This window comes from Balaenoptera musculus, chromosome 19, assembly GCF_009873245.2.
Source record: "Balaenoptera musculus isolate JJ_BM4_2016_0621 chromosome 19, mBalMus1.pri.v3, whole genome shotgun sequence".
In the NCBI taxonomy this organism is placed as follows: Eukaryota; Metazoa; Chordata; class Mammalia; order Artiodactyla; family Balaenopteridae; genus Balaenoptera; species Balaenoptera musculus.
In genome coordinates, this window is record NC_045803.1 from 4,894,342 (window position 1) to 4,915,955 (window position 21,614).

The following is a 21,614-nucleotide window of genomic DNA, read 5'->3' on the forward strand; positions in this document are numbered from 1 at the left end:
CACTGAATCTATAAAACATTTAGGATTTTCTGGGCATTTTAAGTCTTCCAATCCATGAGTATAGGGTGTCTTTCTTATTTGTATCATCTTAGATTTCTTTTAGCAACATTTAGTAGTTTTCAGTGTGCAAGTCTTTCACCTCCTTGGCTAATCTGTTCCTAAGTATTTAATTCTTTTTGATGCTATAGAAATAGGATTATTTTCTAATTTTCATTTGACTTTGTGCATTGTGTATAGAAATACAACTGATTTTTGCATGTTGATGTCATACCCTGCAACTTTTCTAAAATTGTTTTTTTTTTTTTAAATAAGTTTATTTATTTATTTATTTTTGGCTGTGTTGGGTCTTTGTTGCTGTGCGCAGGCTTTCTCTAGTTGCGGCGAGTGGGGGCTACTGTTTGTTGCGGGGCTTCTCATTGCGGTGGCTTCTCTTGTTGCGGAGCACGGGCTCTAGGCACACAGGCTTCAGTAGTTGTGGCTCACGGGCTCTAGAGCACAGGCTCAGTAGTTGTGGCGCACGGGCTTAGTTGCTCGGCAGCATGTGGGATCTTCCCGGGCCAGGGCTCGAACCCGTGTCCCCTGCATTGGCAGGTGGATTCTTAACCACTGCGCCACCAGGGAAGTCCTAAAATTGTTTTTTGATGTAGCAGTTTTCTTGTGGAATCTTTACAGTTTTACAGTTTTATAAACCTCATTACCTACTAAAAAAGATAATTTACTTCTTTGATTTTTTCTTTTTTTTTTTTTGGTCTAATTACTCTGGCTAAGGCTTTCAGTACTTTTTTGAACAGTAGCACAGAGAGTGTGCATCCTTGACTTCCTCCTGATCTGAGAGGGAAAGCTTTCACTCTTCCACCATCGAGCATGATGTTAACCGTGTTCTTTTCATATACGGCATTTCTTATGTTGAGATAGTTTACTGCTCCTAGTTTGTTGAGGTTTTTATCCTGAAAGGTTGTTGAATTTTGTCAAATGCTTTTTTCTGCAGTTGAGATGATCATGGGTTGATTTATTCTGTTAATGTGGTGCATTGCATGAATTGATTTTTGTATGTTGAATCATCCTTGCCTTATAAATTCCACTTGGTCATGATGTAAAATAGTTTTGATTTGCTGTGAATTTGGTTTGCTAGTGTTTTGTTAATGATATTTTTATCAGTATTCATCGGGGATATTAGTTTGTAGTTTTCCTTCCTTCTTGTGTTTTTCTCTGAGTTTGGTATCAGAATCATGCCAGCTCCATAGAACAAGTTTGCCAGTTTTCCCTCTTCAACTCTTCAGAAGATTTTTATTAGGATATGAGGTAATTCTTCCGTAAATATTTGGTAAAATTCTGCAGTTAAGCCATCTGGTCCTAGGTTTTTCTTTGAAGTTTTTGATTACTGCCTGAATCTCTTCAGTTATATTTCTGTTCAGACTTTTTATTTCTTAGTGATTAGGGCTTAGTAGGTTATATGTTTCTAAGAATTTTCCTCTATCTTCTATATTATGTAATTTTTTGGCCTATTATTGTATATCGTACTCGCTTATAATCCTGTAAAAATTTTCTGTGACATCAGTTGCAATCTCTCCCCTTTTATATCTGTTTTTAGTTATTTGAATCTTGTTTTTTTCATAGCGTAGCTAAGAGTTTGTAAATTTAATTTTGTCAAAACACCGACTCTTGGTTTGTTTATATATTATATTTCTATTTTCTATTTCATTTATCTGTGGTCTCGTCTTTCTGATTTACCTCTTCTTCTAAATTTGGGTTTAGTTTTTTTCTTCTTTTTCTGTTTCCTTTAGGTGTAAAAACAGATTTCTGATTTGAGATCTTTTCTATATTATAAGCACTTTTCAGTGTAGCTTTCACTGTATCTTATAAATTTTGGTATGTTTTATTTTTATTTTCTTCCAGATATTTTAAAAATTCCTTTGTGATTTCTTCTTTGGCCCATTGGTTTTTGGCTTTTTTCCCCACATTTTTGGTGTTTTTTTTTTTCTCCGTCTGCTCGTTTCTATTTTCATTTAATTGTGGTTAGATAAGATACTTTTATGACCTCAGTCTTCTTAAATTTATTTTGTGCCCCAACATGTGGTCTGTTATGGAGAATGTTCCATGGATAGTTGGGAAGAATGTCTTTTCTGCTGTTGTTGGGTGGTTGTGACATGTACATGTCTGTTACGTCCAGTCAGTCTATAGTGTTATTGACGTTCTCTGTTTCCTTATTGATCTTCTGTATGGTTCCATCCATAAATAAAACTGGGGTCTTATAATGTCATACTATTACTGTGCTGCTGTCCATTTCTCTCTTCGTTAATTTTTACTTCAGATTTTTGGGAGCTCTAATGTTAGATGTGCGTGTGTGTGTGTGTATTTATAATTGTTGAATCTTCTTATTGAATCGACCATTTTTAATTATATAATATCCTTTGTCCCTTGTGTGTCAGTTTTTGTTTTTAGTTTGTCTGATATTATGTAGCCACCTCTACTCTGTAGGATAGAATATCTTTTTCCATCCTTTTAGCCTATACATGTCCTTAGATTTGTGAATTTTAACAGTTCCAATTCTTTGACACTCTTTAGCTTCCATTCCAGATCCCAGCCACCTGAGTTCATATGCTTGCTGTGTCATTTCTTATCTGTTGACCTGAGTCGAGTTTCTCAGAGTGTCTCTGACAGTTTTCTCCTCTCTACCATGGGAACACATCTTTTTCTAATGAGCTATCCTGTTGATAACAAGTTAATACATGTAACATTTAGAGTACTGCTTATCATACAGGAAGTATTCAGACCCTTTTAGTCATTGTGGTTGTTATTGATCATAATTTAAGATTCTGACCTTTCTTTAAATCCACTCTGGACTTTGTCATCTCTGAAAACACCACTCATAATGTAGCTCATCTAGATATTGAATATCTCAGTGTGTAGAACATAATATCTATATAGACAATCTGGTGTTCAGTTTTATGTGTATTTCATGTATTATCGACAAACATGAAAAATCCACATTGTTTGGAAGATATCATACTCTCTTATATAAAACATAAGACGTTAAAAATTAGAGACACATAATTTGCTCCAAATACCTTTACATAGCTTTGCCATTTACATATTTCAACCAGATTGATTGTTACACCTGTCTCTCCTTCTCACATTGTGTAAAAATAAGGACTTATGGCCCCTTGGTGAAATGTGTTTTCATTTCAGGCACCATTGACCTTCAAGGATGTGGCCGTAGGATTCACTCAGGAGGAGTGGACCCTGCTCAGAGGGCCTTGTACAGGGACGTGATGGTGGAGACCTACAGGAACCTGCTCTCCCTGGGTGAGGATAACTTCCCTCCCTCTAGAAGTTGGGATCTGCTCTTGGATATCTTTGCATTTTTCCTGTGTGCCTCTTGGGAGGCCCTGTTTTGCTTGGCTGATCTGAAATCCCTGTTGACTCGGACATGAAATGCTTCAGGATGTGCAGTGTCAGGAGTTTAAACTGTCCTTTTCTTCAGGTGATCTGCCCATTTCATGATACGTCGGGGGTCGTTCCAGAGCTTGAGTATTTATAAAGCCCAATGGGAAACTTTTAAAATACCCAATTTCCTGTGTTTTCTACCCCTGTGCTTTTAGATTCAGTAGTTCTAGGAAGAGAGCTAGGCGTCTGCATATTATGCTGTTCCCTCTGCATTCAAAAGGAGGCGGTGGATGAATTTGTGAAATGTTTTTGCAGAACCACCTGTAATGTCCTCACTACCCAGCTGAACAAAGAGCTGGGATTCTGGAAGAGCCACAGCACTTCACATTTCTTCTAATAAGCAGAAATTTCTCTTTCTGATCTGAATATTATCTCCATCTTGAAGCAAGAGAATGAGCCCTGGACTGTCAAGAGTGACAAGTATCAGAAAACCTAATGAGTGGGAAAGTAGCAGAAGTGTGAACCCAGGTCAGATGTCAGAAGGGCAGAGGTGACGCCACACCCTTAATAGTGTCGGGGAAACTCTCCCATTGTTGGGAGAGAAGTTTATTTTTTGTGAGCTCTCAGAGGAAATTTTTCTCTGCAACTTATCACCCTGTGCTTCAACGTGTGAAATTTACCCCTTCACCTTCCAGTGGTGCTGTAGCTCCAACAAAGATAAAGTCAGTCTTTATCTTGATCCACAACACTTTGTTATATGCCTTCTGTGAACTCGGTCTTTCTTGACTTTAAGAAGCACGAGGTGGGCTGTTTTAAAGGGGTCTCTTGCCCCCTCATCTCTCCTTCTGGTCTTGATTCCACTGGATGCTCAGTTCTTAGTCCATAGAGATAAGAGGTGATGCCTCCGGAGTCCAACCCTTGAACCTATGTCAGTTTAATCCCCATTTGATGTTCTGAGAAGATGTAATCAACAGATAGTAAGAGATAGTAAACACTGGCTGTTCTTTAATTCCGTCTGGCACCTCATGACCTACATGGAGCTGTCTGAAGCCCTGTCTGCTATTTCCCAGCCATTTCTTCCATTCTGCTTTTGCCACGTACTTCAGTGATGCGAGTGGCGGCCAGGTTGACTGAACCTTACATAACTGTTACTTAGGAAAACTGTAAGGACCATGGAGAGGCCCTCTCTGATCCCCAGTCCTGCAACAGGAGCATGTGTGAACCTTTTCAGGCTCTTAGCTTGGCGTCTGTGGTAGAGAACATGGCCCCATCTCAAGATCCTATCATATCTGACCCGCATATCTTATATTTTTTTCTCTCTTGGAGTGCTCTTCCTAGTTGGGTAATGTAGACACTTTGTGATTCCATATGTTCTTTAAGTTTGCTTGATTTAACTCTGAAACTTGCTTCTGAAATAGATATTCCTAGGGTCTGAAATTTTATCCAGTTTTTTTTTTTACTGTGATCATCCACTTTTAGTTAGTGGACAACTTCTGGTGGACTCTGTGGAGTGGGTTTACTTGGTAACAAAGTTTTTATGGAGAATACTTTCCCTCATGTGTTCCAATATTCTCCAGCTGCATACAAAATCACCACTTGAAGCTGCTTACGGGAGTGGACGGCATGTTCTACAATGTGAGATAGAAAGTATCATGAGAGCCTGACTGATACGTCTTTCCAGGTTTTTATTCTGGTTGAGGAGTGTCACAGAAGCCTGTCTCAAGGGCACTGTGACAATGTTGCTTACATATACCAATGATCATCCTTTATGAACCTCAGTAAATGGTATAGGAATTTCTCCTACGAATACATTGTCCAGGTTCTCGTCCTCGTATCTGTGAGGCTGTTGACTAAACTGTTGTTCACGCTACATATTTTGTCACCTGTGTGTGCCTTTATTCATTCTACCTCAACACCTAATTTTGAAGCATGTTAATAAAAGAGCTTATGAATTGGTGTGACACCTTCAATGATAAGCTATAGTTCGTTTTGTTTAAGGCACTGCTACTTTCATTTTGTACATTTCTGTGCATTATGTATGGTCTTGATTTTTGTTTATTTAGTCATCAGGTCTGTATTTTTTATGATATTAGTGTTGAGGATTGAATTGGGGAAAGACCCCCCTGCTGTGGTGGAACTGGTGATCAGACCCTTTTAGAGGTCTTTATGTATTCTCAATTTTTACCTATACTCTGTTATATCATTTGCAAATATTTTCTTCCATTTCAGTGTCTTTTCACTTGATTGAGTGTGCTTTGATGCACAACAGTTTAGGATTTTGATGTAGTCCAGATTATCTGTTTTTACTTTGTGGCCTGTGCTTTTGGTGTTATATCCAGTTAATCATTGCTGAATCTAGTGTCAACAAGTTTTTCCCTATATTTACTTCTAGGACTTTTATACGTTCAGGTCTTTTTTTTTTTTAATTTATTTTTATTTTTTGGCTGTGTTGGGTCTTCATTTCTGTGCGAGGGCTTTCTCTAGTTGTGGCAAGTGGGGGCCACTCTTCATCGCGGTGCGCGGGCCTCTCACTGTCACGGCCTCTCTTGTTGCAGAGCACAGGCTCCAGACACGCAGGCTCAGTAGTTGTGGCTCACGGGCCTAGTTGCTCCGTGGCATGTGGGATCTTCCCAGACCAGGGCTCGAACCCGTGTCCCCTGCATTGGCAGGTGGATTCTTAACCACTGCGCCACCAGGGAAGCCTCGTTCAGGTCTTATGTTTAGGTCTTTGATCCATTTTCCATTAATTTTTGTATATTGTGTAAGATAATGGTCCTACTACATTCTTTGCATGTGGATATTTAGTTTCCTCAACATTTTTTTTAATTCACTCTACAAATTATTTGTTTGCTTGTTTACTTTATTGAATTATACTTGATTTACAATATTTTGTTGGTTTCAGGCGTACAGCAAAGTGACTCAGTTTTATATCTATATATATACAGATACATACATATACACACACACTTTTTCAGGTTATTTTCCATTATAGGTTATTATGAGATATTAAATATACTTCCCTGTGCTATATGGTAAATCTTTGTTTTTTATCTATTTTATACATAGTAGTATATGTATGTTTTTTATCTATTTTATACATAGTAGTATATATATGTTGAACCATCCTTGTGTATCTGTTAATCCCATACTCCTAATTCCATAAGTTTGTTTTCTATATCTGTGAGTCTGTTTCTGTTTTGTAAATAAGTTCATTTGTATCATTTTTTAGATCCACATATAAGTAATATCATATAACGTTTGTCTTTCTTTGTCTGACTTCATTTAGTATGATAATCCCTTGGTCCATCCATGTTTCTGCAAATGGCAATATTTCATTCTGTTTCATGGCTGAGTAATATTCCACTCTATCCATTCATCTGTCAGTGGACATGTACGTTGCTTCCATGTCTTGGCTATTGTAAATATCACTGCTATGAACATTGGCATGCATGTATCCTTTTTGAATTAGAGTTTTCATCTTTTCCAGATATATTCCCAGGAGTGGGATTTCAGGATCATGTGGTAACTCTATTTTTAGTTTTTTAAGGAACCTCCATACTGTTTTCCATAGTGGCTGCATTAACTTACATTCCCACCAACAGTGTAGGAGGGTTCCCTTTTCTCCACACCCTCTCCAGCATTTGTTACTTGTAGACTTTTTAATGATGGTCATTCTGACCAGTGTGAGGTGGTACCTCATTGTAGTTGTGATTTGCATTTCTCTAGTAATTAGTGATTCTGAGCATCTTTTCATGTGCCTATTGGCCACTTGTATGTCTTTAGAGAAATGTCTATTTAGGTCTTCCACCCAACTTTTGACTGGATCGGTTTTTTTTTTTTTTTGTATATTGAATTCTATGAGCTGTTTGTATATTTTGGAAATTAAGCCCTTGTCAGTCATATTGTTCGCAAGTATTTCTCCCAGTCTATAGGTTGTCTTTTCGTTTTGTTGATGGTTTCCTTTGCTATGCAAAACTTATATGTTTGATTAGGTTCCATTTGTTTATTTTTGCTTTCATTTCTTTTGCCTTGGGAGACTGATCTAAGAAAATATTGCTACGATTTATGTCAGAATGTTTCTTTTTATTAATTATTTTATTTATTTGGCTGCCTTGGGTCTTAGTTGCGGAACACGGGCTCTTCATTGAGGTGCACTAGCTCTTTGTTGTGGCGTGTGGGCTTCTCTCTCTAGTTGTGGCGCGCAGGCTCCAGAGCGTGCGAGCTCAGTAGTTGCGTCGTGTGGGCTTAGGTGCCCCGCGGCATGTGGGATCTTAGTTCCCTGACCAGGGATCGAACCCACGTCCCCTGCATTGGTAGGCAGATTCTTAACCACTGGACTACCAGGGAAGCCCCTGTCAGAATGTTTTGCCTGTGTTTACTTTCAGGAGTTCTATGATATCATGTCTTATATAAGTCTTTAAGTCATTCTGAGTTTATGTGTATGGTGTGAGGGAATTTTCTAACTTCATTGATTTACATGCAGCTGTCCAACTTTCCCAACACCACTTGCTAAAGAGACTGTCTTTTCTCCATTGTATATTCTTGCTGCCTTTGTCGTGGGTTTGTCAAAAATGGCTTTTATTATGTTGAGATATATTTTCTCTATACCCACTTTGGTGAGAGTTTTTATCATGAATGGATGTTGAATTTTATCAAATGCTTTTTCTGCATCTATTGAGATGATCATGTGGTTTTTTCTTTTGTTGATGTGGTGTATCACGTTGATTGATTTGTGAATGTTGAACCATCCTTGTGACCCTGGAATGAATCCAACTTGATCATGGTATATGATCCTTTTTATGTGTTGTTGGATTCAGTTTGCTAATATTTTTTGAGGATTTTTGCATGTATATTCATCAAAGATATCGACCTGTAATTTTCTTTTTCGGTATTGTCTTTCTCTGGTTTTTGGTATCAGGGCGATGTTGGCTTCATAGAATGACTTTGGGAATGTGCCCTCCTCTTAAGTCTTTCGGAAGAATTTGAGAAGGGTAGGTATAAGTTCTTTGTATGTTTGGTAGAATTCCCCAATGAAGCCATCTGGTCCCAGACTTTTGTTTGCAGGGAGTTGTTTTTTTTTTTTAATTACAGATTCTATTTCATTTCTAGTGATCAGTCTGTTCAAATTATCTGTTTCTTCTTGATTCAATTTTGGGAGGCTGTATGTTTCTAGAAATTTGTACATTTTTCCTAGGTTGTCGATTTTGTTGGCATATAACTCCATAGTATTGTCTTATGATTTTTTGTATTTCTGTGGTATCAGGTGTTATTTCTCTTTCATTTCTTATTTTGTTTGTTTGGGTCCTCTTTTGTTATTGGTGAGGCTGGTCAGAAGTTTGTCAATTTTTATCTATTCAAAAAACCAGCAATTGTTTTAATTTTTTTCTATTCTTTTTTATCACTATGTTTTATTTCCTCTCTGATCTTTATTATTTTCTTCCTTCTGCTGACTTTAGGTGTTGTTCTTCTTTTTCTGATTCTTCTAGGTGATAGTTTAGGTTGTTTGAGATTTTTCTTCTTTTTTGAAGAAGGCCTCTATCACTATGAAATTCCCTTAGGATTGTTTTTGCTTCATTCCATAGATATTTCTTTTATGGTTATGTTTTCATTGTCATTTGTCTCAACATATTTTTTGACTTCCTCTTTGCTTTCATCGTTGACGCATTGGTTTTTTAGTAGCCTGTTGTTTAGTCTGCATGTAATCGTTTTCTTCCTATTTCTCTTTCTGTGATTTCTAGTTTCATGCTGTTGTGGTCAGAAAAGGCGCTTGAAATAATTTCTATCCGTTTTAGTTTGTTGAGATTTACTTTTTGTCCTTGTATGTGGTGTATGGTAGAGAATATTCCATCTGCGCTTGAAAAGAATGTGTATTCTGGGGTTTTTGGATGTAATATCCTGTAGCTATCAATTAAGCCTAACTGTTCTATTGTGTCATTTAGGATCTCTGTTGCCTTATTGTTTTTCTGTCTGGAAGATCTGTCCATTAATATTAGTGGGGTATTAAAGCATCTTATTATTATTGTATTCCCTTCAATTCCTCCCTTTATGTCTGTTAGTATTTGTTTTATGTATTTAGGTGCTCCTATATTGGGTGCGTATACGTTAATAAGTGTAATGTCCTCTTCTTGTAGTGATCCTTTTATCATGGTATAGTGTCCTTCTTTGTCTTTTTTTATGGCCTTTGTTTTAAAGTTTATTTTGTCTGATATGAGTATTGCTACCCCCACTTTCCTGTCATTTCCATTTGTGTGAAATATCTTTTTCCATCCCCTCACTTTCAATCTGTGTTATTTGCCCTAAAGTGGGTCTCTTGTAGGCAGCATATTGTAGGTTCTTGTTTTATTTTGTGATCTGCCACTATGTGTCTTTTGACTGGAGCAGTTAGTCCATTGACGTTTGAAGTAATTATTGATAAGTATGTACTTACTGCCATTTTAAACCTTGTTTTCCAGTTAATTTTGTATTTCTTCTATGTTCCTTTTTTGTTTTTACTTTTGTGGTTTGATAGTTTTCTTTTGCATTATGCTTGAGTTCCTTTCTTTTGGGTTTTTGTGACTCTATTGTATGTTTTTGATTTGTGGTTACCCTGGTTTTCAAGTATGTTAACCCTCACATTTTGTGATTTTGATGTCCTATTTTACATCTTCATGTTTATCCTTTTGCTGTTGGTTGTAGTTATAATTGCTTTCATAAATTTTTTTTGATTGTTTTTTAATCTATGAATTGGCTCATTTATGTGATTTTCAATCCTTTTATATATTTGCCTTTTGTATTGTGATTTTTCACTTTCCTATGGATTCTTGCTTTTCTATTTAGAGAAGATCTTTTCAATATTTCTTTTAGGGTGGGTTTAGGATTGCTGTATTTTTTTAGTTTTTGCTTGTCTGAAAAATTCTTTACCTCTTCTTCTATTCTAAATGATAATCTTCCTGGGTAGAGTATTCTAGGTTGCAGGTTTGTCCTTTTCAGGACTTTGAATATATCTTGCCACTACCTTCTGGTCTGCAAGTTTCTGTAGAGAAGTCAGCTGATAGCCTTATGGGGGTTCCCTTGTAACTGACTTTGTTTTTCTCTTGTTTTTCTCTTGATGCCTTTAGAATCCTCTCTTTAACTTTTGCCATTTTAATATGTCTTGGTGTAGGTCTCTCAGCTCTTCTCACTGTGTGATTTCTGTTACTCTGTCTTACAGATCACTTATTTGTTCTTCTGCCTTATTTAGTCTCCTTATTCATTACCTTTAGTTCGGTTTTTATCTTGGCAATTGAGTTTTCTAGTTTTGTTTGGCTCCTCTTTATGTTTTCTAGTTCCTTGCTACAGTGATCTGCATTTCTATTTGATAGTCTTTCTTAATACCTCCAGCATTTTTATTACCTCCTTTGTGAACTTGGGGCTTACAGACTGAAGAGGTCTGTTTAATTTTTTGTTGTTTCAGGAGATGTATCTTGCTCTTCTAATCGGAAGTATTCCCCTGCTTCTTCACTTCATTTACATTTCTCTGTGAATTTGGGAGCGACAGTCGTCTGCTGTTGCAGGGCTGCTTTTATGCGGGAGCGCCCTGAATGGACTGTGTGTGTGAGTCCAGAATAGACTGCGTGTGTGAGTCCAGAATGGACTGCGTGTGTGAGTCCAGAATGGACTGCGTGTGTGAGTCCTGAATACACTGCGTGTGTGAGTCCTGAATACACTGCGCGTGTGAGTCCAGAGTGGACTGCGCGTGTGAGTCCAGAGTGGACTGCGCGTGTGAGTCCAGAGTGGACTGCGCGTGAGTCCAGAGTGGACTGCGCGTGTGAGTCCAGAGTGGACTGCGCGTGTGAGTCCAGAGTGGACTGCGCGTGTGAGTCCAGAGTGGACTGCGCGTGTGAGTCCAGAGTGGACTGCGCGTGAGTCCAGAATACACTGCGCGTGTGAGTCCAGAATGGACTGCGCGTGTGAGTCCAGAATGGACTGCGCGTGTGAGTCCAGAATAGACTGCGTGTGTGAGTCCAGAATAGACTGTGTGTGTGAGTCCAGAACTTCTGGCGCGAGGGCCGTTTTCCTATGGACGCTTGCCACGTCTTTCGTCAGGGTGTGCTGGCCACTGTCCTCTTGATAGGTGGTACGTTTGTTGTGGTGGTGACCAGAGCCTGCAGTGGATGTTTGGCAGGGCCTCCTCTTTGCTCGGTGGTTGTAACAGCCCTGTAGTTGGAGTACTGGTTGGGGTAGAAGCCCCCAGGTCCAATTCTAAGCTGTGACGTGAGGCAAGCAGGACTGGATCACCCTGCTGGGAAAGGAGCTATGATGTATTCCTCCCCAGTAGCTCTCCACTGGGATGTGTGACTCTGTGACACCGCCTGCTACCCGGTGTGTGCGCCTACAAAGTCCAGGTTGCTGGTGCTGCCCTCACACCCACCTCCACCGCAGGAGCACTGGTAATAGGCTCAGATTCAGCCCCAGCTCTGCGTGTGTGAGCCCACAAAGTCCGCTGCTGCTGGTGCCATTCCCCAACTCAACCCTGCTGCCAGAGCGCCAATAATCGGGTCAGACGCCCCTCCAGTGACCCGTGCGCACTCCCAAAGCCTGCGACGGCCAGAGCTGTGCCCCTCTGCGCACCCTGACAGTGAGGCTGCTATAGCAGACCCACGCCCCTCCCTTTGTGCATTGATAGTGGGCTCCTATTGCAGACCTGCACTCTGTCCTGCACACAACCCCAGCTGTGGCCCAGACGACACTCCAGGACCTTTGGGCCGTCTCTGCACAGCAAAACCGAATCCTCTCCCCGAGTATGTCGCCGAGGCCCGAGTTTCAGCACCCAGTTGCTGCGCACGCCGGGAGGCACACATCTTGGGCTGGGGGATGCAGCAGCATGGCAAGGACTGGCTGTGCTGCTCTCTCCCTCCCCTACCTGGCCACAGGCCAGCTCCTGCACTCTCCTCTCTAGCGTCGGAAGCTCCCCTCCCTGTCCTGGTGGACCTCTCAGCCAGTCGAGGAGTTTCCCGGGGTGTGGGAACCTTTCTTCCTTCACAGCTCCCTCCCAGGGGTGCAGCTCCCATCCCGATTCCTTTCTTCCCCTTTTGTCCTAACCGGTTAAGTGGGGATCTTTCTTGCAGTTCTCATTGTATGAGATCTTCTGCCAGCTTTCAGTAAGTATTCTGGGAGCATTGTTCCACGTGGAGATGTATTTTTGATGTATTTGTGGGAGAAGATGAGCTCCACATCCTTCTACGCCACCATCTTGATCTCCTCTCCTCTCAGCATAGTTCAGTAGACTGACCTTCCCCCATGGAGTGGTACTGACACCTTGGGGAACATCATTTGACCATATACACAAGAGTTCATTTCTGACATCTGTTCTGTTCCACGGGTCTCTCTGTCTTCATGGCAGTACTCTGCCACTTTGATTAGTTTAGCTTTGTGATAATTTTGAAATAATTGTGTGACCTCCAACTTTATTATTTTCCAACTTGTTTTTGCTATGAGGGTCTTTAGATTGCATATAAATCTTAGGATGGATTTATCTATTTCTTCAAGAAATGCTGTTGGGATTTTGCTAAGAATTGTGTTGAATCTATTGATCACTTTGGGTAGTATTGACATCTTGACAATACTGCCTATCGATCCATGAACTCGGGATATATTTGCAGTTATTGGTATCTTTTCTAATATTTTTCAGCAGTGTTTTTAGGTTATAGTGTAAAAATGTTTTCCTCCTTGGATAAGGTTATACCTACATATTTTATTTTTCTAATTTTTCTGAATTCATTCATTAGTTCCAGCAGGATTTTTTTTGTGTGTGGAATCTTCAGTTTTTTCTACACATTAGATCATGTAGGTTGTAAACAGAAAAAATTCTTCTTCCTTTTTCTATTTGGATACCTTCTATCTATATTTCTGCCTATGTGTCCTTGCTAGGACTTTCAGTAATGTTTTTAGAAATAGTGAAAGGAGGTATCCTTGTCTTGTGCCTGATCTTAGAGGAAAAGCTTTAAGTCATTCCCCATCAAGTGTGATGGTAGCTGTGGGCTGTTAATATATGGCCTTTATTATGTTGAGGTAGTATTTTTTTTATTTCTAGTTTACCGAGTGTTTTTATCATGAAATGTTTGTCAAATGCTTTTCAGTAGAAATGATCATGTAGTTTTCTTCCCATCATTCTGTTAGTGTGCTGTTTTACATCAAAAGATTTTCATATGTTGAACCATCCTTATATTTCAAAAATATATCCCTGTTAGTCACAGCATATAATCCTTTTAATGTGCTGTTGGTTTCAGTTTACTATTATTTTATTGATGATTTTTGCATCATTATTCATTAGAGATTGTAGCCTCTGGTTTTCTTGTAGTGTCTTTGTCTGGCTTTGTTATTGGAGTAACTCTGGCCTCATAGAGGGAGTTGAGAACTGTTCCCTTTCCTTCTGTTGTTTTGAAGAGTGAAAGTAAGATTGGTCTTAATTGTTTTTAAATGTTGAGAAGAATTCTGCAGTGAAGCTATCTGGCTTTTCTTTGTTGTATGGTTTTCGATTAGTGATTTCAATCTCCTTAATAGGAATAGGTCTGTTCACATTTTTTTATTTATTCATGAGTCAGTCTTGAGAGGTTATATTTTCTAGGAGAGTATCCATTTCTTCTGGGTTATCCAACATTTAGGTATAGAATAGTTCTTAGTATTCTTAGAATTATTTTGATTTCTGTAGAATCATTTCTGATGTCCCCTCTTTCATTCCTGATTTCAGTAGTTTGAGTGTTCTCTTTGTGAGTAAATCTAGGTGTTTGTCAGTGTTTTCGTCCTTTTCAAACCACCATATTGTAGGGTTGTGGTTTTCTGTAGTTTTTATTCTCTGTTTCATTTATCTCTAATATACTTTTTTCTACTTCTGTTAGCTTTTGTCTCTTTCGTTCTTCTATATATGTATATTCCACATATAAGTGAGATCATTCAGTATTACTTTTTATGTCTGACTTATTTTACTGAGCATATACTCTCAACGTCTGTCCATGTTGGTACAAATAACAGAATTTCCTTCTCTTCTGTGGCTGAATAATATTGCATTGTGTGTGTCTGCTAGATTTTTTTTAATCCATTCATCTCTTGGACACTTTAGGTTGTTTCTATGAGCTGGCTATAGTGAATACTGCTATAATGAATATGGGAGTGCAGTTATCTTTTCAAGACAGTGATTTTATTTTGTCCGATATATACCTAGCAGTGGAATTGCTGCATTATTTGATAGTTTTTTTTTTCTTTAATATTTTGAGGAAATTATATACTGTTTTCCATAGTGGCTGCAACAGTTTTCATTCTTCCCAGCAGTGCACTAGTGATCCTTTTTCTTTCCCACATTCTGCTCAATACTTGTTATCGCTTGGCTTTTTGATGATAGCCCTTCTAAGGGGTGTGAGGTGATATCTCACTGTAGTTTTTTTTTCTTTAATAATTTTATTTATTTATTTATTTATTTATTTATTTGGCTGCATTGGGTCCTTGTTGCTGTGTGCGGGCTTTCTCTAGTTGTGGCGAGCGGGGGCCACTCCTCGTTGTGGTGCGCAGGCTTCTCGTTGCAGTGGCTTCTCCCGTTGCAGAGAACGGGCTCTAGGGCACGTGGGCTTCAGTAGTTGTGGCACATGGGCTAAAGGTCCTGGAAAGGTACTGGGGAAAAGTGCTTATTGCTCAAGGAAGGCATAGTTTGTAATAAATACTCTGTTGGGTGTTACTAGGTTAAGTGAAGAACAACAAAACACAAAATATTGGATATCCATCCTCAGGGGAAAAGACGGAGTCCAGAAAAGATCATTTCCCATTCCTGGCCATATGGAATAGGGACCTGAGAACATCTGCTCAGCAAAACTGCACATTTGCTGTGGACCAAAGACCACTGGGTACCTCCTTTTTCTTCAGTAAATGGTAGATTTATTTAAGTTTTATTTCTGTTTCAGCATAACGTGTTATGAGTGATGAGGACTCCATATAGGACTCTGATTCAAGAGGAATCTCATGAAACTTATGAAATCCTCATGTGTGACTCAAGTCATGTTTTGGTAGAACGTTTTCTCCTTTCCTTTTCTTCTATCCTTAACATACGAGGTTGGATGTATTTTGTGTGAACAAAGAAGGGACAAATTATTTCTGATAGAAGCTGCACTAACATGTATTATAATATTATTTCCAACTATCACCCTGCTATGCAGTTATACATGACATTTGTTTGGTTTCTCTCAAAGATGTATATTCTGATATAAGGTAAGGCATGAGCCCTAGTTACAGGCTTTTCCACATAAGTTTTGTATGGTTTCTCTCTGTGATGGAGTCTCTTTTTATTGAAATATAATTGATATGCAACAGTATTAGTATTGGCTGTACTACATGAGGTAACATTTGCATACTTTATGAAATGATCACAATGACATGTGTAGCCATCTTTCCTCAGAGCTACTACCATACTACTTCTAAACACATTCCTTATGCTAGATATTACATCCCCATGACTTATTATATAGAGGTTTGTGCCTCTTAATCTCCTTCACCTATTTTACCTGCTGCTGCACCGCCCTTCCTTCTGGCAACAACCACACGTTTGTTCTTTATCTGTGAATCTGTTTTCCTTGTCTTGTGCTTTTACTTCTTCGATTCCACGTATAAGTGAGATCGTGCAGTATTTGTTTTTCTACACCTGACTTACGTCACTTAGCATAAAATCCTCTAGATCCATCCATTTTGTTGCAAATGGCTGGACTTCTTAAGGGTGACTGATATTCCACTGTGCGGCATGGACATACAACATCTCCTCTAAGCGTTCATCTATTGATGGACACCTAGGCTGCTTCTCTATCTTGGCTACTGGAAATAATGTTACAATGAATATTCAAATGCCTATATTTTCTCAAATTACTGTTTTTCTTTTCTGCCAGTAAATACTTCAAAGTGCAATACCTGGTTCATCTGTTTTAATTTTTGAGGAACTTCAGTAATGTTTTCCGTAAATGTTGCACCAACTTACAATCCCAGCAATAGTGGACAGGGTTCCCTTTTCTCCACACCATTGCCAATGCTTGTCTTTCTGATGATAGCCATTGTAAACAGGTGTGAGGTGGTACCTCATTGAGCTTTTTTTATATGATTTTTAAAAATTTTATTCATTTATTTAATTTTTAGCTGCATTGGGTGTTCGCTGCTGCACACGGGTTTCCTCTAGGTGCTAGAGAGCGGGGGCTACTCTTTGTGGCGGCACGTGGGCTTCTCATTGTGGTGGCTTCTCTTGTTGCAGAGCACGGGCTCTAGGCACCCGGGCTTCAGTAGTTGTGGCTCACAGGCTCTAGAGTGCAGGCTCAGTAGTTGTGGCACACAGGCTTAGCTGCTCCATGGCAGGTGGGATCTTCCTGGACCAGGGCTTGAACCCGTGTCCCCTGCATTGGCAGGCGGATTCTCAACCACTGCGCCACCAGGGAAGCCCCCTCATTGCGCTTTTGATTTACACTTCCCTGATGATCAGTGACGGTGAGCATCTTTTCATGTGTCTGCTGGCCATCTGTATGTCTTCTTTTCTCCCTGATAGACTCCCATATGTTAAGTAAGGCTTGAATACATGCACAGATTTTGTCTGAATTGCTTTATTCTTAAAGTTTCTACTTTTAAAATCTCTGGTGACCCCTAAACCTTGAGCTTTGGACCAAAGCATTGCCACCTATGTGAGGCTTATGTTTGTTTTCAGTATGTATTTTGAGATGCCTGGTGAGGCTTGCAAATTGAGTATAAGCTTTGCAACACATATTACATTGGTAAGGATTTTCTCCAGTGTGGATTGTTTTATGTTGAATAAGATATGAATGTCTTGTAAGGGCTTTGACACACTCATCACATTTGTAAAGTTTCTCTCCAGTGTGAGTTCTCTCATGACCCCAAAGTTGTGACTGTTCAATAAAAGCTTTATCACATTTATTACATTTAAAAGGTTTTTCTCCTGTATGAATTCTCTGGTGTGCCATGAGGTTTGAATGCTGTGTAAAATGCTTGCCACACTCATAACATCTGTGTGGTTCCTCTCTAGTATGGACTCTCTCATGTTGAGTAAGATACGAGTGCACTGTAAAGGCTTTGCCACACTTAAGACATCTGTATGATTTCTGTCCGGTATGGATTCTCTTATGTCTGTTAAAGCTTGACTGCTCAGCACAGGCTTTGCTACACTCATGACATTTGTAAGGCTTCTCTCCTCTATGCACTCTCTGATGTGTTGTGAGGTGTGACTGGTGGTTAAAGGCTTTGCCACACTCACTACATCTGTAAGGTTTCTGTCCAGAATGAATTCTCCTGTGATTCCTGAGGTTTGAGCTTTTGCTAAAAGCCTTTCCACAGTCATTACAGCTGTAAGATTTTTCTCGAGTGTGTGTTCTCCTGTGTTGTGCAGGTGACAAAGTGTTTCCACACTAGGAGCAATTCTGTGAAGGGGTGAAACTGAGGAACCACTGCTGACTGGCTTCTCAACTTGACCGCATGCATACACTTTCTCCTCAGCTGGAAATCTCTGCAGCTGAGCCGCCTGGGCCTGCAGCCTCACTCCAGGTCTACTTTCCAAACACTTGAGATCTCTGTTTCCAGCAACGCTGATGTTATTTTTTTCGTTGTTAACAAACTTCTTATGAATGGCTTGTCGTGTGTGAAATATTCACACGCATTACTTCTTACAGAAACACTCTGAGGAAAATTAATTAAGGATTTATTATCTTGATCTTCTGAGATTTTTGTTATGGGTCAAAAGCACTTCTTCATAATCTCTTGCATCATATCCCCACTCACTCTCACACTCCTGCACATCTGCACAGACTTCTTGAGGTCAAAATCCTTGATGCCATGACTTTCATTTCTTTCCAGTACCACTATATGGCATAATTCTCCTTTATCAGTGTCTTCTCTTGGTGATAACTCCTTGATTGCAAGTCTAGCAGAATGGCTTCCTATTAAATGGAGTTGGAAAATAGCTTAGATAATTACATAAAAAATCATATACAATGAACAGTTTTCTCAAACATGGTCTTCAGACACTATTGTTATATAATTTTCTTTTTATATATTTTCCCATATTACTGTTTTCTCTGATCTTAGATAATAGAATTTCAACCATACACTACATACTACATATATATTTTGCAATGTATCTGGATAACTAAATGATAGTCCATAGTTAGAACGTTTACCTATGTACCGGCTTATAAAAATCCAGGCATGAAATCATCCTTGAGATTTGAGACTGTCTTCCCTAGTCCTTAAGCTTTATAATAATGTGACTGTCTTCCCTAATCCTTAACCTTTATAATAATGTTAATCACATGTGAGTATGATGTAAGAAAAAAATATTTTTTTAAATCTGTATATCACAATAATAACTGATAAAGCATTTACATAACCCATGATAAATCAAGCAGGTAAGGTAATAAATAACCACATTTACACAAAATAATAAGCCTCTGGAATTCTAAAAGATTCTCCGGTAAATACCAACAAAAAAAATAATTTTCATTTCAGAAGGAACACACAATGGGAAAAATAATATCTTGATAAGCACTGAATTTTGAAATATCAGATTCAGGTAAACGTATGTATAAAGTTTAAGAATTAGGGAAAATGGTCTGAAATCTCAATCATGATGTCATGCCTGCGGTTGTACATAGTTCAACTACCTAACTGTGGAGTGTCATTTAATTGTACACTTGTATGGCAAAAAATATATATATACATATGGTATATAATGTATGCTTTGAAAATTGTTATCTTAAGGTCAGAGAGAACATCTATATGGAAAATAATTAGAAAAAGACAACAGCCAAAATATAATGTAGGCTAAGGTCAATTTCATAATAACCATGACCAAAAAATGACACATCTAGTTAGCTAAAGGTAACTTTACAGTCCTTACTGTCTGCCATGCAATATTTCAAGCCCTATAACAGCATTAATTATTTAATTATTCTTGAGGTAAAGTATCACAGTTTTTCATATAGAAACACACATCTATCATCTCTAACTCACACAGAAAGCAAATTCAAGAGACAGTTTGAACCTGGGTGTGCAGAGTAACATGACATGTTCATATGTATTAAGCAGCATCGTCCATCCAGGCAGTACAGATTTTAAGAAAATGTGAAGGAAATAACCCGTATCTTAGAAAGAAATGTTTCAAGGAAGATACGGGCAGTGAGCTGTGTCACTTATACTGTGACTGTCCTGCCATTCCCAGATAATGATGAGTCACGTCCAGCACGTGTTGATGTACACAGTGACCAGACCGAGTTGCTGATCTGAGCAAACTGTACTGTGTGCAAGTAGGGGTCCTTCCTTATGCAGTGTGTGGGGTATGGGGAGGGGTGGGGTCTTACGGGAACTGGGGAGCCCAAGTGCTAAATATTAATACAGTACTAAGAAGTACCAATAGAGTTCACTTAGGTCCACAAAAATCTGAGGGAAGGCCAGGACTGGGATTTAACAAAGCAAGAGTGAAAGTAGTGGGCAATGTGGGAGCACTGCTTGTGCTTGCAAATCTATGGGAAGAGGACTGTGCTGCAGCAGATGAAAGCCTAACCTTGGGAAAAAAGAAGAACTGCCATAGCAAGAAACATACACATGACACATTCTATGGAAACTATATTGTTGGTATGAAGGAAATGTGGAAGATATCAAGAAGGCAGAGAGTGCTGTTATGGGAAGACTGCAGGTTTACATCTATTCCAGTACTTGCTCTAAACATGATCAAGCTGAGTATCCCAGAAATCCCATTCCTAGGCATACATTACTTGTTCCAGAAGATATGTACAAGAATGTTCTTTGCAGGACCTAAAAGCAAAACCTGGAGAATGAATGAATTCACTCTGTGTGAACACATGTGGATGCAATAAAACTCTCTCAAGGGTACAGCAATGGAGGATGATCATGGCTGCTGGATGATGATCTCTTGGCAGGGGCGACAGAGGTTGACTGGTGGAAACAAAGCTAGCAGGAGGCTTTTGCCAAGGTTTAAACTCTTTGTGGATGTGATTATATTTGGTAAGAATAACTTTTAAACTACTTACACATTTTAAAAACAATATCAATTTTAGCATGAAGTTTTTTAGTGCAAACAGCTTTGTTATATAAAAGTAACAGATCTCTTTTGCTGGAATTTTTTAAAGTATTTGAAATCATATCTTTGGATCTTTTAACATTAGAATCTCAAACATATAACAGACATCAGATGACAAGTGCTCTTACTGTATGTATATCACTAAAGATATACTTACTTATCAATAGGAATTAATATGCACGTAACAGAAAGTAATGAATTTTGACTTCTGGAACAGCAACAGCAAATAGTAACTCTAAGGGGCATTACTGAACAACCTAGAGGAAAGAATGACTTGTATGGACAAGTGTTGTTCACAGCAGGGTTTAACCACAGAAACAATTCTGGCAGAGCCGTGCTAATCCATGGCAGAGCTCTATGTGCAGAGATGTGGTCGACAGCATAAGCAGCCAATTAACGGCCTGAAGAACAGGACGATAATAGGATGTATATCAACAAGGACCAGGCCACTTTTGATGAAATTTAGTTGAAAGAAAGAGAGGACAGGGAACAAAAGAGGCTTCATTGAAATATGTAATTCAAGGAATGTAAGAAAATTTCTGAGAAACATTGTTAGAAGCAGTAATAATGAGGAAACCATGGAGTATAAAAAAATTACCTACATTTCCTTAAATAGAATGAGCTATTTAAATATCAGCATCCCAAGATGTACATGAAGAATCTACAGAGGGAGAATAATTATTAGAATAAATTAATGTTGGGGAAGCTAGTAAAGTAGTCTTGTTCAGGCTTCAGAGGCAGCACTAGGCCTCTCTGACCGGGCAATGACCCTAAAAGCTGGCTACGTGCTGAACTGCTGAGCTACCTGCAGGCAGCACACCCTGTAAATCAAGGAGTAAGTCTGGGGCCTTCTTGCACCCTGAGGGCCTGGCCAGCCCCCGGGGATCAGAGAACACTCCAAGACTTACTAACGAGTTAAGACCAAGGCATTTATGACAATAACCAGAGCTGCAAATTTGCATGTAGGCTGACTGACTGTTGTCAGCCTATGGCCTGATGCTAAAAGCAGGAATCCTTCCAGTAGGAAACAAGTCTCACCCGTGGGGTAGATGCACTTCCCCGGGGCCTTCCCAACTGGGACTCCAGATTGCTGTTGAAGGGACTTCCCAGTGCTACTTGGATCTGGATGTAGGTGCTTCCCCAA

The 21,614-nt window shown here is 39.1% G+C and overlaps 1 protein-coding gene and 1 pseudogene across 4 annotated transcripts in view; one reads left to right on the forward strand and one right to left on the reverse strand.

The window, feature by feature from the left end:
* The window catches only part of LOC118885142, a 584,965-nt pseudogene that overhangs the window by 49,876 nt on the left and 513,475 nt on the right, over positions 1 to 21,614 (forward strand).
* The window catches only part of LOC118885106 (zinc finger protein 836-like), a 271,742-nt gene continuing 267,826 nt past the window's right edge, over positions 17,699 to 21,614 (reverse strand). For 3 of the 4 annotated variants that reach the window (XR_005017443.1, XR_005017444.1, XR_005017445.1), the window contains exon 4: positions 18,203 to 18,311. Coding sequence is in view for 1 of the 4 variants with exons in the window: in XM_036833481.1 (XP_036689376.1) it covers positions 18,109 to 18,311 (203 nt within the window). In the remaining 3 variants the exon portion in view is untranslated. Of the gene's footprint in view, positions 18,312 to 21,614 lie in introns of all 4 variants that reach the window. The other variant, XM_036833481.1, reaches the window with a different exon arrangement.